At 48.5% G+C, this 14,220-nt stretch overlaps 1 protein-coding gene across 3 annotated transcripts in view; it reads left to right on the top strand.

Annotated features, from left to right (window-relative positions):
- The window catches only part of NDP (norrin cystine knot growth factor NDP), a 33,209-nt gene extending 19,327 nt beyond the window's left edge, over positions 1-13,882 (top strand). For 2 of the 3 annotated variants that reach the window (XM_083611904.1, XM_083611902.1), the window contains exons 3-4: positions 422-780; positions 13,005-13,882. In XM_083611904.1, the coding sequence (XP_083468030.1) occupies positions 562-780; positions 13,005-13,232 (447 nt within the window). In that variant the 5' untranslated portion in view covers positions 422-561 and the 3' untranslated portion in view covers positions 13,233-13,882. The remainder of the gene's footprint in view (positions 1-421; positions 781-13,004) is intronic. The other variant, XM_083611903.1, reaches the window with a different exon arrangement.
- The last annotated feature ends 338 nt before the right edge of the window (positions 13,883-14,220 follow it).

Here is a 14,220-nt window from a genome sequence, read left to right as displayed (position 1 = left end):
AATTAATTTTCATTTCTGCTTTGAGCCAACATTTCCATCTTTAATGTAACTCTCTTTAATCCTCTGGAACACACCTTTCAATTTTTCATGCGAATCCTCAGGCCTTTTAATGTTCAGAAATCCTCAGGTGCCTTGCTAAATAATTGACATTGAACGGAATCGACTGGAGACTTCATTGCATAAAAACATTTTCTGCAATATTAAATGTCCTTATTATTAAAACATTGATAGAAGAGGCTTTCAGCCTTGCGAGGCTTTGACCTCTTCTTCCACCACACCTACAATGGGATGATGTTTGCTCAGTAAGTTTTTCTTGGCCGAGACCGGTCTTTTGAGCTTTATTATTATTTATGCCTAGTTCACTCTAGAGGCCATTTTGTTGTTTTTTTCAGGATCTTAATTTATTTATTTTCTATCCCAGCAGCCATGCAGGAGATGTTCTGATGGATTATGCCCTCCACAAATGCCTAACTCAAAACCAGCAATGACAAGCCAGAGACTTAGCACAGAGCTCTCATTTTCCTCGAAAGGGACTGGGCCTCAGTCTTTAGAGTGCTTCTGATGCTCTGCCTCCCTCTACTGTATTTCCCGAGAAGTTCTCCAACGATGGGAAATCATGTATTAGCCGCTTCCATTTCCATGCTGTCCCTTCTGGCAATAATGGGAGACACAGACAGTAAAACAGACAGTACTTTCATGATCGATTCAGACCCAGACCGCTGCATGAGGCACCATTATGTGGATTCCATCAGCCACCCTTTGTACAAGTGCAGTTCAAAGGTAAGTGCTATCTTAAACTTCTCAACCTTTCTTACATGCAGGTACCATAAAAAAACCCAACAACGTAAGGGAGGACAATGTGTTGTGTACACGTGTAGTATTTGAAGCACACAGAAGCTGATTTTTCACAGTGCAGTTTTGCACATGCTGATTCGCAATTGTACACTAGACAGCATCTTAAAAAGTAGAGACATCACCTTGCCAACAAAGGTCCATATAGTTAAAGCTATGGTTTTCCCAGTAGTGATGTATGGAAGTGAGAGCTGGACCATAAAGAAGGCTGATCGCCGAAGAATTGATGCTTTTGAATTATGGTGCTGGAGGAGACTCTTGAGAGTCCCATGGACTGCAAGAAGATCAAACGTATCCATTCTTAAGGAAATCAGCCCTGAGTGCTCACTGGAAGGACAGGTCGTGAAGCTGAGGCTCCAATACTTTGGCCACCTCATGAGAAGAGAAGACTCCCTGGAAAAGACCCTGATGTTGGGGAAGATGGAGGGCACAAGGAGAAGGGGACGACAGAGGATGAGATGGTTGGATGGTGTTCTTGAAGCTACCAGCATGAGTTTGATCAAACTGCGGGAGACAGTGGAGGACAGAAGTGCCTGGCGTGCTCTGGTCCATGGGGTCACAAAGAGTCGGACACGACTAAACGACTAAACAACAACAAATGTGTGATGACATTATCTAAAGTGGCAGCTGCTATTCATGTTGTCTGTGCAATGGTGTTATCTACTCCCCTCCCCTCAAACAGTGTGTATATAATTCTCTCTCTCTCTCTCTCTCTCTCTCTCTCTCTCTCTCTCTCTGTGTGTGTGTGTGTGTGTGTGTGTGTCAGTAGTTTGAAAGAGAGGGGTTGGAAACTGGTGTGTTGAAATATTATTTTTATTATTTACTATGCATTAAGTTTATATGCTGCCCTTCATCCAAAGATCTCAGGATGGCTCACAAGATACAAATACAGGATAAAAGCACAAAATAAATAGTTCAACCTCAGGGCCAGGTCTACCATTAGGCAGAGTGAGGCAGCCAACTCAAGCAGCCAGTTTTGGAAGTCATTTTTTACTGCCAAGGAGGAAGAAAGGCATTTGTAGGATGTTCTGCCTCAGGTGCTAAAGTAACTTGGCTGACTTTGTGTTCTGTGAATTTTGACTTGTGGGTGGAGGGGAAGGCACCATTTGCTCCTCCACATCAGGCGGCAAAATGTCTTGAGCTGCCCTGGTAAACCTGTCTTTATATTCCTAAACTTTTTTTTTTTTAAATCATATTCAATTCCAGTATCGCATATGCAGTGTTTCTCAGACTTGGGTCTCCAGCTATTGTTGGAGTGCAACTCCCACCATCCCTAGCTAGGAGCTTAGTGAGCATAGGACTGTAGCCTCAGTGAACTTCTCCAGCCATGACTGGTTGCATTTGAATTAAGGGAAATATGACATCTAATCCTTTGAAAAATAAATGAATTAATAAAGCTGATACCTCCGAATACCAGACTGAAAATCAAATGGACATCCAGAAAACTGATGGTGTAATTCGCCCTTTCCTAACCTTTCAGGTGCTCCTGTCATACCCAATCAGCATGGCCAATGGTCAAGAATGATGGTCAAACATCATCATGAGTGCCATTGCTTTCCCATGCCTAGTGTAACTGATCACTCATGCAAAGAACACTTATTCTGAAGGAGAAGCAGAGGAGATGATGTCAGTACAACTATGTGTTTGTGAAGTTCCAAGGAGATTCTTAAGAAGTCCGACTTTTATTTTTAAACGAAAAGGGCTGATTCCAGGACAGATCATAGAGATTTTCGCTTCTGGAGTGAAATATTGAAAAGATGCCTCTCACAAGGGGCTGAGCTGTCGTTTTTTTACTTCCCACCCTTTGCACTGCAGACCTATGTGCCATATCTCAAAGTCTCCTCAGTTTCAAAAGCAATTTGCCACGAGGTCTGAACTGTTGTTCAGTGTTTGAAAGTAGTCACACTGTTCTTTGGAGGCAGGAAAACCATCACTCTTTCTGGAAACTTGTCTGAAGTAACTGCCCCATGACGATGCCAGTTCTGTCTGATTCATGTGATATAATTTTTGATACACCTGCTTGAAGAAATTTATGAATTGGCCAATTGCAAATCTAGTCAGCTCAACTTCCCTTGAGTGAGGTGGCAATTTTTCCAACCACTCCAGTCACAGAAATTGTTGCTGACATATTTTTGATCTGTCAGTTCATATATATTAAGTTTCTCCACATGAGCACATTCCTAGAGAAGGCATGGACTGCCTGCAGGGACACAAAATAGATTATGTGAATTGGCACTCAGCCTTTATGGCTGCAGAGTTGCGTTAGAAAATGTGACAGCAAGAAATGCTCTGAAAGGTACATTTATAAATTGAAAAATATACCATTTAAAAATATTAACATGTTCACCAGCTGCAATCAGAAATCTACCAGAGTGCAAGCAAGCAAATACGTACAGCTAAAATAGGGAAATTAGCCACACTCATCCGGATTATATTTTCTTGTGTGCTGATTGAGTTGCTGCATTCACTGAAAAGACACAATGTAGGCTGGGGAGATTGTTTTGTATTGTGTGGAAATTTTCCTGACTCAGCTCAGTGTTCAGGACTGTCATTGTCATTCAGGTTGTTTTAAAGTACTTCATCTAGTCATTCCCTTCTCAGCCAGACAACTTCATTTGTTACAGACTTCCTGATATGTTTCATATTATTAATGTATTAAGGGGAAAGTGTGACTGACCGTGTAGACAGTCTTTCCTTCAAGGTGGTGGTGCTACCACCATATTTTAACGCAGAACTTCCATAATGAGTGGAAAGTCCAGAGGTTTCCTCATCACCATCAGAAATTTCTGTAGCCCTCCTGCCAAGTCCATATGATTTTTAGTGTCTGTGAATTATTAGCAAGAAGAAGAAGAAGAAGAAGAAGAAGAAGAAGAAGAAGAAGAAGAAGAAGAAGAAAGAACAATACCTCAAGAAGAGTTTTCAAAAATCAAAATTTATAGAAAATGAAAATGTCCCTAGAAAATTGTCAACGCATTTCAGTAGGGCACAAGAATACAATTTCCCTCTTACAATATTCATATTATTCTTATTATTACAGGAAAACTGTAATATTGTACACTTGAGGAAAGTTTTTTACCACAATGTATCAGACATTTTCTAAAGACATTTTACTATTTAATACATTTCAAAATTTCAATACAATTTGAATCCTTGACCCCCTTTTGGCCTCCCCCTTTTTGCTAATATTAGTATATATTGCTAATATTGGTATATATTTCATATATTCAAGACAATGTCCCCCAAAATAAAAATCAGTGTGCTTTTGTTGTTATTTTGCAGACTTCATCACAATGAGACAAAAAGGTGCTATTGAGAAATAATCCCTTGTGGATTGAAAGTGGGGCAGTGGGGTGGAATGGCCCTTCTGTAATTGGGGATGGGCCATAGCTCAGTGGTAGAACATCAGCTTTGCATACAGAAGGTCCCAAGTTAAATCCCTGATAGCTTCAAGTCAGGGTAGGAGAAGACCCTGGTCTGAAACCCTGCAGAGTCACTGCCAGTCATTGTAGACACCACTGAACTAGGTGAACCAATGTCTGATTCGGTATAACACAGCTTCTTATATTCTTAATTACATTCAGTTGGTAGCAAAATTGAGGTAAAAACACACCACTTGCCTTTCTTAAGGGATATGAAATTCATTTGTGTCCACACACGTCCTCCTTCCATGACAGCTTCAGATCCAGTTTTCTTTTGATCCAAATGCAGTAGATGTGGTTTACATATGGTTTCAAGTTGTCAGGGGTTCAGGAGCAGAAGGGACGGATGGAGAGGAATCGGAGGGAGAAGTTAGCGACGATAGCCGACCAAGGTCCCTAAGTCTCTCCAGCGAATCGGAGGATTCACAGAAAGGGGCTCCCGTGGGCAGAGCTGGGGGGTTGCCAAGAGGGGCACCTCAGGAAGGAGGGACCAGAGGGGATTCAGAGAGCAGCAGCTGGAGATCCGGACCAGCTACGCCACCAGAGAGCAGCAGGGGGGAGGAGTTCCAGGCACCAGCGACAGGCAGCTCTCCGGCAGCAGCCACGCCTGCGTCGGAGAGCGAGGAAACGGTAGAGAGGAGGGTCGGAGACAGCGCGCGCGCGCCAAGTTCAAATGTAACAGAGGGAGGCGCAATGAGCAGCCCGGAAAGGGAGCCAGGTCCTAAAGCCCGCCGAAGGGAGGGGGAGGAATCCGAAGGGTCCGCATCCGAGGCATCCAGGAAGGAAGGAACCCCGGGGGGTGGTAGGACCCAGAGGCGAAAGGAGAGACGCAAAAGGTGGAGCAAGGCTAGGGTCTTGAACTGGTGTACAGGAGGCGGAGATTCAGATGGGACTTCGCCGATCTAGGGAATAGACGTAGAGACGCACGCTAAGATTTGGAAATGGAAACTATACTTCAATAAAGACTTTATACCGTTCTACCGGCTAGCGTTGGTCCTTTGTGAGCCGGGACCTAGAGGCAGTCTCTGACAGTAAGTCCCATCTCATAAAGTTTTCATCAGTTCTCTTTGACTCAAGCGGCGTGTGGGGAGCGAAGCAGGGAGGAAAGAGGACTGGTGCCTTGGGAGCTCACAAGAGTCAAGCGACATGTCTACTGAAGAGCAAATTGCTTCCCTGCAAGAAGCGGTAACGCAGCTCAGCGCAGAGATACTCGCCTCCAGGAAAAGAGAGGATGAAGCGGCTGCTGCATGCCGAGATCTCCAAGCCAGGTTGGACGTGCTTACTAAGCAGGCACAAACGGGGTCCAGATCCGAGGGGATCGGGTTGGGGAGGAGAGGAGGCAGCATTGTATCTCACTTCGATGGGAATTTACAGCAGTACCCCAATTTCCGAGCAGACGTGCAGTTTGCGCTGAAACTGCTGGAAAAAGAGTTTAGAGATGAGCAGGAAAAAGTGGGGTTTATCTTGTCTCATTTGCATGGAGACGCGAAAGCATGTCTGCGCAATCTGTGGAGAGATATGGACCCAGCGCTCCAGAGTTCAGCTGCATTCATTAAAGCGATGGATTCTTGCTTTCTATCGAAAATAGACATTGACATTGCCCGTAAGGACATATTTGGGCTGAGACAAGGGAAAGCCAGCGTGAGGCAGTATCACTCCCGCTTTTTTGCATTGGTCAATGCCTTGGGGTGGGACAAGGATTCCCCCCCCGTTAGAGATCTTTATTGGGAAGGATTGAACCCCCAAATCAAGGATGAGATAGCGCGGGGGGAGAGACCCAAAAGCACCCAGGAAGTGGTGGACAGATCGCTCGCAGTGGGGGTGAGGCTGGAGGACCGCCCATGGGACAGAGAAGAAGGGCGTTGGGGACGCACACCAGCCAGAGCGCCCTCCCTCTTGCCCAGGGATGTCGCGCGTGCGCAATCAACGCCTCCGCAAGCAGGGGGGGAGGAGCCAATGGAGATCGGCGGTGCTAGAGCTCAATCAGCCACCAGAGCCTTAACACCGGGAGCAGTCAAAACAAAGCAGCCTAGAGGGAACAGGAAGTGTTACATCTGTGAAAGTCCTAAGCACATGGCGAAAGAGTGTCCCCAGAGGCTCCACAAGCACACTGCAGCTTCAATGACAGTAATGGGAGCAACTCAGCAAAGTGAACCACAGCAGGGAAACGAAGGAGTCTGGCTGGAAACAGAAGCACTGGGGGCCAGCCAGGCGAGTCAGTAAAGAAGTCCCCAGAGATTTTGAAGCCCACGGATCCCCTCCCGCCCAAACCAGTGGTGCAGCTCACCGCATCGCTCCAGCTGCCCAGTGGTCTCACTTTAGAAGTGCCGATTACGATTGACTCTGGCAGTAATGCGGACTTTATCGCACTGGAATTCCTTCAACAACACAACATAGCGCTACTGCCAGCCACACTGCCCCTGAACGTTGTCACAGTGGATGGCAGGGAACTGCTAGGGGGGCAGGTGGTACAGCAGACACCACCTATGGTGATGCAAATTGGGAATCACCGAGAAATAATCAGCTTCAACGTCACCCAATTGTCGGACACGCCAGTAGTTCTGGGAATGAGTTGGCTACACAGGCACAGCCCAGCATTGGCATGGTACCAACGCCAACTGACTTTTGGCTCCTCCTACTGTGCGGAACACTGCATTCTGCCTAGACCAGAAGGGGAGGAGGATGACCCACAGTTACATTTGGGCACGCTGCAAGCAGTACCTCTCAAGTATTCTGAATTTTTGGAGGTGTTCTGCGAGAAGGAAGCGGACAAGCTACCCCCCCACAGACCCTATGACTGCAAGATTGATCTCCTGCCGGGGGCGACGCTGCCAACAGGGAAACTGTATTCCATGTCTGAGGATGAACTGCAGGAACTTAGGGAGTTCATAGACCACAATTTGAAGCGCGGGTTCATCCGGGAGTCGAAAGCTGTAGGGGGCAGCCCAGTATTCTTTGTGAAGAAGCGAGACACGCCCCAGAAGAGGCTTGTAGTGGACTTTCGAATTTTGAACTCGAAAACCAAGCCCTCGTCCTTCCCCATGCCCAAAATAGACGACCTGCTCGCGACGGTAAGGAAAGGACGCGTTTTCACCAAGTTGGATCTGCGAGGCGCGTACAACCTGATTCGTGTGCGGGAGGGCGACGAGTGGAAGACGGCCATGTTCACACCACTGGGCACCTACGAATACAGAGTTATGCCCTTCGGATTACAAAATGGCTCTCACTGTTTTCAAGCCTTTATGCATCACGTGTTGGCGGGACTCCTTTACAAGAAGTGCGTATGCTTCCTGGACGACATCCTGATATTTTCTGAGTCGCGAGAGGCGCACGAGAGGGATGTCAGGGAAGTTCTGCAGAGACTAAAGGAGCACAGGCTGTACGCCAAGCTGGAGAAGTGCCAGTTCGACGTGACGGAGGTGGATTTCCTGGGCTATAAACTGTCGGACAAGGGGCTCGCCATGGACAGCGCCAAGGTTCGCTCAGTATTGGACTGGAAAAGCCCGCGCAATCGGAAGGAAGTCCAGCGGTTTGTCGGCTTTGCCAACTTTTATCGCAAGTTCATCAAGGGGTTCGCTATGCAAACGGCGGCCATCACCGACACGCTCAGCTCCAAGAAGAAGAAGTTTCTCTGGACGGAGGAAGCGGAGCAGTCCTTTCAGAAACTCAAGCGTCTCTTCGCGTCCGAGGAGCAGCTGCTGCATGTGAATCCCAGCAGACCAATGAGGGTGGAGACAGACGCCTCAGACAGAGCCGTGGGAGCTGTACTGTTGCAACAAGACCAGCAGGGGGACTGGAGGCCGTGCGCCTTCTACTCAAGGAAGCTCAGCAAGTCGGAGCAGAATTACACCATCTGGGACAGGGAGTTGCTAGCCATCCATGCAGCGTTCAAGGCGTGGCGGCACTTCCTTATCGGAGCCAGACACACAGTGCAGGTCCGCACGGACCACAAGAATCTAGAGTACTGGCGCACGGCGAGGTTCCTGAATCAGAGGCACATTAGATGGGCAGAGTTCTTCGCGGACTTCGACTTCAAGATAGAGTACATCCCGGGTGACAACAACATCATGGCGGATGCCTTGTCCAGAAAGCCGCAATACCTCGAGGAGGAGGCACCGTCGGCAGCCAAGCACATTTTCGCACCGGAAGCGTGGGCTTGCGCTTCGGCGACCGTGGATCTGGACGCCGTACGTCGAGCGTTGCAGGAGGACCCCTTCGCGCAAGCCAAGATGGAGGAGGTGCACAAGGGCACGGTGAAGGACGACGAGTTCCAGATCAGAGACGGGTTGCTCATCCGCAAGGGAGCACTCTACGTGCCGGGGAATGACCTCCGCGCGAGGGTGCTGCAGCAGCTACACGACGCCCCCACTGCCGGGCACTTTGGCAGAGAAAAGACTGTAGAACTAGTGACCAGAGACTTTTGGTGGCCCAAGATGCGGGGGGAAGTAGCGGATTACGTCTCGAGATGCGACACCTGCCAAAGAGCCAAGTCAGTGCACAAACCGCCGGCGGGATTGCTGGAACCGTTGCAGACGCCGTCTGAGCCGTGGGAACGGGTGGCCCTGGACTTTGTCACGGATCTGCCCAGTTCGAGGGGAAAGACGGCAGTGCTTGTGGTGGTGGACATGTTTACCAAGATGGCACACTTCATCCCGTGTGCGAAGGTGCCCACGGCAGAACAGACCGCCAGGCTGTTCATAGACCACGTGTTTAAGGTCCACGGTCTGCCACGATCTATTCTATCCGACCGGGGGCGGCAGTTCATCTCGAACTTCTGGCAAAAGTTGATGGGCATCCTGAACGTCAAGATCAATCTAGCGTCGGCGAGACACCCGCAGACCAACGGACAAGCGGAGAGGGTCAACGCCATCATGCAGCAGTACCTGAGATGCTACGCCAATCAGCAGCCTAACACGTGGGTGGACTACCTGCCCCTCGCAGAGTTCGCTTACAACAATACGAAGCACGTGTCGACGGGGGTGACGCCGTTCTTCGCCAACAACGGGAGGCATCCCAGAACCTTCCCAGGTTTAGAGAGAGTGGGGGAGGGGGAGCCGCAGGCAGCGGAAGACTTAGCGTCAGAGTTGCAGGAAGTCCACGAACAGCTTAGGAGGCAGTTGGAACTGGCCAAGCACGCATACAAACTGCAGGCTGACAGACACAGGAGAGTAGGGGAAGACATACAGGTGGGAGACTGGGTCTGGTTAGCAGCGCAAGCAGTGCCGACCAAATCGTTGGCCAAGAAGAAGCTAGGGCATAAGCAGCTAGGGCCTTACCAAGTCCAGGCACAGGTCAATCCAGTGGCCTTCCGGTTAGCGCTTCCGGAGGGTTCCAGAATGCATCCGGTGTTCCATAGATCGGTGCTCACGCCCTACAAAGCACCGCATAGATTTCAGGAGCCAGGCACAGCACCAGATCCGCCCAGAGAAGGACCCAGGGAAGGGGGGTCGCCAAGAGGGGAGCGCATCAACGAAGCCACAGAGATTTTAGACTCGAGATGGGGGGAAGAGGGAGTAGAATACCTTCTTGCCAGAGAGGATACCCCGGCCAGCGCCAACAGTTGGGTGCCGGGCTATGCCTTGGACGAGCCTCTTCTCAAGGAAGAGTTCCATGCCATTTTCCCACACAGGCCCATGCCAGCCGAGTATTTCGACGACTGGCTCTTCACACCCACACTTTCAGGCAGCACGTTCCTGGGGTTCGACTCGGACGAGGAGACGGCACCACACATACGCTCTCCGGAGGGTTCAACCTCGGGTTCTGCCTCAGACCGCTCCTATTGGTGGGATACTCAACCAGAGGAGCAGTGGCGCAGGAAGTGGCTGGGGGGTCCCTGGCAGGCATCACCCTCGGAGGGGAACGGGGGAGAGATGGACATGGACGTGTTGGGGGAGGACGTGGGATTTGAACACGAAGGCAGGGAGATGGAAGCAGAGGAGATCGACGTCGACGAGCGCACGGAGGAAGAGCCAGACCTGCCCGATGTGATGTACGACACGGGGGAAGAACTGTATCCGGCACTCACCCCCGCCACGACGGAGCACCCAGAACCCACACCGGAAGGAGGGGAGGGGGGAAGGGGGGGCTTCGAGGGGGGGATGGATGTCAGGGGTTCAGGAGCAGAAGGGACGGATGGAGAGGAATCGGAGGGAGAAGTTAGCGACGATAGCCGACCAAGGTCCCTAAGTCTCTCCAGCGAATCGGAGGATTCACAGAAAGGGGCTCCCGTGGGCAGAGCTGGGGGGTTGCCAAGAGGGGCACCTCAGGAAGGAGGGACCAGAGGGGATTCAGAGAGCAGCAGCTGGAGATCCGGACCAGCTACGCCACCAGAGAGCAGCAGGGGGGAGGAGTTCCAGGCACCAGCGACAGGCAGCTCTCCGGCAGCAGCCACGCCTGCGTCGGAGAGCGAGGAAACGGTAGAGAGGAGGGTCGGAGACAGCGCGCGCGCGCCAAGTTCAAATGTAACAGAGGGAGGCGCAATGAGCAGCCCGGAAAGGGAGCCAGGTCCTAAAGCCCGCCGAAGGGAGGGGGAGGAATCCGAAGGGTCCGCATCCGAGGCATCCAGGAAGGAAGGAACCCCGGGGGGTGGTAGGACCCAGAGGCGAAAGGAGAGACGCAAAAGGTGGAGCAAGGCTAGGGTCTTGAACTGGTGTACAGGAGGCGGAGATTCAGATGGGACTTCGCCGATCTAGGGAATAGACGTAGAGACGCACGCTAAGATTTGGAAATGGAAACTATACTTCAATAAAGACTTTATACCGTTCTACCGGCTAGCGTTGGTCCTTTGTGAGCCGGGACCTAGAGGCAGTCTCTGACACAAGTGATTTTTGGCCAACCTTTCCCTTTTCATTTAGAAACATGAGGAAATGCCAAAAAAGGTGTTTTTGCTTGAAATATTTTGCTTGGAGAAACTTGCTGTGGCTTAATAGCAGCTGTTGAGTTTTCTGCTGCGTTCTGCTCCGTGGAAGTGGGGAAGAGAGGCAGCACCATCGATTGGAGCTCCAACACCTGCTGCTGTTGCTGACCATTTGCCCTTCTTTTCTCTGCAAAAACCAGCTCAAAAATCCTTACGGAGATTTGTCCCCATTATTGCCTGTTAAAAATGAACTTGCCTTCTCTGTTCAGCCTTTGAAAAAAAAAGCAGACGACTGATACCACCTTATATTATACTATATATAGGATAATGTAGACTAAACATATAAAAATACATAAGATGCATAAAAGAGATGCATAAAAGAAAACTGCAAAGCATAATATAAATCCTTCAGAGAAGATTATGTCAACTGAAAACTGAAAACAACAATTCAGCTGGAGAAGGCCTGAGTAGAAAGAGCAGTAGAAAGAACAGCGCTTAAAGCATGGGTAGGCAAACTAAGGCCCGGGGCCTGGATCTGGCCCACTCACCTTCTAAATCTGGCCCACGGCTGGTCTGGCAATCAGCGTGTTCTTACATGAGTAGAATGTGTCCTTTTATTTAAAATGCACCTCTGGGTTATCTGTGGGGCATAGGAATTCATTCATTTCCCCCCCTCCAAAATATAGTTCGGCCCCCCACAAGGTCTGAGGGACGGTGGACCGGCCCCCTGCTGAAAAAGAAAAGTTTGCTGACCCCTGATCTAAAGCAATACCTGTGCAACTGCAATGAAGGCCCTCTTGGTGATACCTACATACTGAATATGTGACACCTCCAACAAGGGCTCACCAGCTGAGCCCAGGGGCCAGACAGGAATATAGGGCAAGTGGTCTCTAAAAGCCTTACATACAATCAGTAAGGGATTTCCAGAAGGATAGCAGTGTTAGACTATTGCAGAGAAATCAGCAAAGAGTCGTGTTTCACCTAAAGACTGAGAAGTTTCTTATGGCATAAGCTTTGCTTGACAAAAGTCTACTTGCATTGTGTGTCACTGTGTGCCACAAGACTCCTTTATATTATTATTAAATCTGAAAGATATCATCTGTGTCTGGGGAAATATGGTCCATAAAAACAAGAGAGAGGAATGAATGCCAATCAGTATTTAATTCTATAACAGTAGCAAGCCTAGAGTTGAGAGAAAATGCTCCATGCTATTCATGGGCAGTGGATAGGGTGAGGCATTTCATTACCCATGAATAGAGCGGAGAATTTTGGGAGAGAATCCCAGAGGGAAGAATAAATTCTGTAACAGCATCTTGGGGCAGAGCTCACCATCAGCAATGGCAAGAACATGGCTTCTTCTTCTTCGTTTGCTAAGAATGTTTTAATTAGACTGCTGTCATATCTATAATATTATTGCACAGATACATGCCTCTGCCTCAGAAGCACTACAGTAGATTCCTTTTTCTGCTTAAGTGCGTTAGAGGAATAGACAGGAAACAACTGGACTAGGAAAAGAACTGGGGTCCAAACTGGCCATTTCCAGGTGGCCACGGGTGCTAGATCACATGATTGGGTTTGCAACACTTCATATCTTACCCCTTCTGATCCATAATCAAAGCATTCTATATTAAAAAAAAAACCCAAATATGCTGAAACAATGTATACAAAATGTAGCTGATGTGATAGAAAACTTAGGCCCAGAGTATATATACCCATAATTAAATTATTAACACAATGCAGTGAGGCCTAAATGGGTTGTGAAGGGGGTTGTTTAACAGGAACCAGGTAGTTATGAACAATACAATTTCTGCCGGCATCACAAATTTGCACTGCTCTGGGGCTCCGTTCCTTGATTCCTTTGTCTCCTTCCTTTGCAGATGGTGCTGCTAGCTCGTTGTGAAGGACGTTGCACTCAGCCATCACGCTCCGAACCAATGGTGTCCTTCAGTACGGTCCTGAAACAGCCCTTCCGCTCTTCGTGCCATTGCTGCCAGCCACAGACTTCCAAGCTGAAAGCCATGAGGTTGCGCTGCTCAGGTGGCATGAGGCTCACGGCCACCTACCGTTACATCCTCTCGTGCCACTGTGAGGAGTGCAACTCCTAGGAGCAAACCTTCTGCAGCAGGAAGAGCGGGAGAAACACATGGTCTGCAGCAGAATTCTCAGAAGCACCAGCAGCCAAGGCTCACCTTTTTGCCAACTTGCTATTACAGGTCTCACACAACCATGGATTTAATTTTCAGAGCTGCAGGAAGCAAATCACGATGTTGCTTGGGAATGTGCCAAATCACGAACAGACATCAGAATGTATATCTATGCTGAAGGGAAAAAACCCTCTTGTGGTGGTGGTGGACTGGTTTTTAGAAACCTATTTTTCTTGGGAAAATACTTTGGGTAGTTTTTCTGGTTCAGTATTTCTTTAAATCCTGAATAAGGGCCCGTGAGAAATTATGACTCTTCATTTTGAGAGCCCTGCCAGTAAAAGTAAAAGGAACGAAAGACATTATAGAATATGTACATTGGATGCTATTATGTGGGAAATGTTTTATTTTAGAAGAAGAGAAAGACTCCGTCCCTGTATGCAGAAGCCTATTGTATCTTTTAAATATGCCCATTAGTTTATATTGGCCTTGGAAATGGACTGTATTGATGGTAAAAGTTATATTTTATCTGGTCTGGCAGCCAAGTGCTGGACAATTTATTGTGGTTTAGGTGCAGTTACAAAATAAATAACAGAAAATTTATTGAACAACAAGTGCAGCTCCTCCAGTGTTGGGAAGTGGTGTTTACGATCAGGGACTGAAGCTTTGAAAATAGTTGTTTTCAATTGGGCCTCTTTGCTACTATTTTAACTTCTATGCAGGGTCCAGAACTTCCAAAATAGTAATAGCTAGTCTTGTTTTCCTTCACAATAGGCACAAGTTTAAATGAAGGGTTCTCTTGTTGGTGAAGACATGGTTTTTCATTACTTGGTAAGTGCATCATTGACTGATTACTTACATGGGTGAAATGGTGTCACCCATGTCATGCCCCTTGATACAACTTTGAGCACCGTACTATGTAGTGGGGCTGTATACACTCTTCTGCCCAAAC

This window comes from Podarcis filfolensis, assembly GCF_964270895.1.
Source record: "Podarcis filfolensis genome assembly, chromosome: 4".
Classification (NCBI taxonomy): domain Eukaryota; kingdom Metazoa; phylum Chordata; class Lepidosauria; order Squamata; family Lacertidae; genus Podarcis; species Podarcis filfolensis.
Note: the sequence above shows the minus strand (reverse complement) of the source record. Positions and strands in the feature narration are given on the sequence as shown.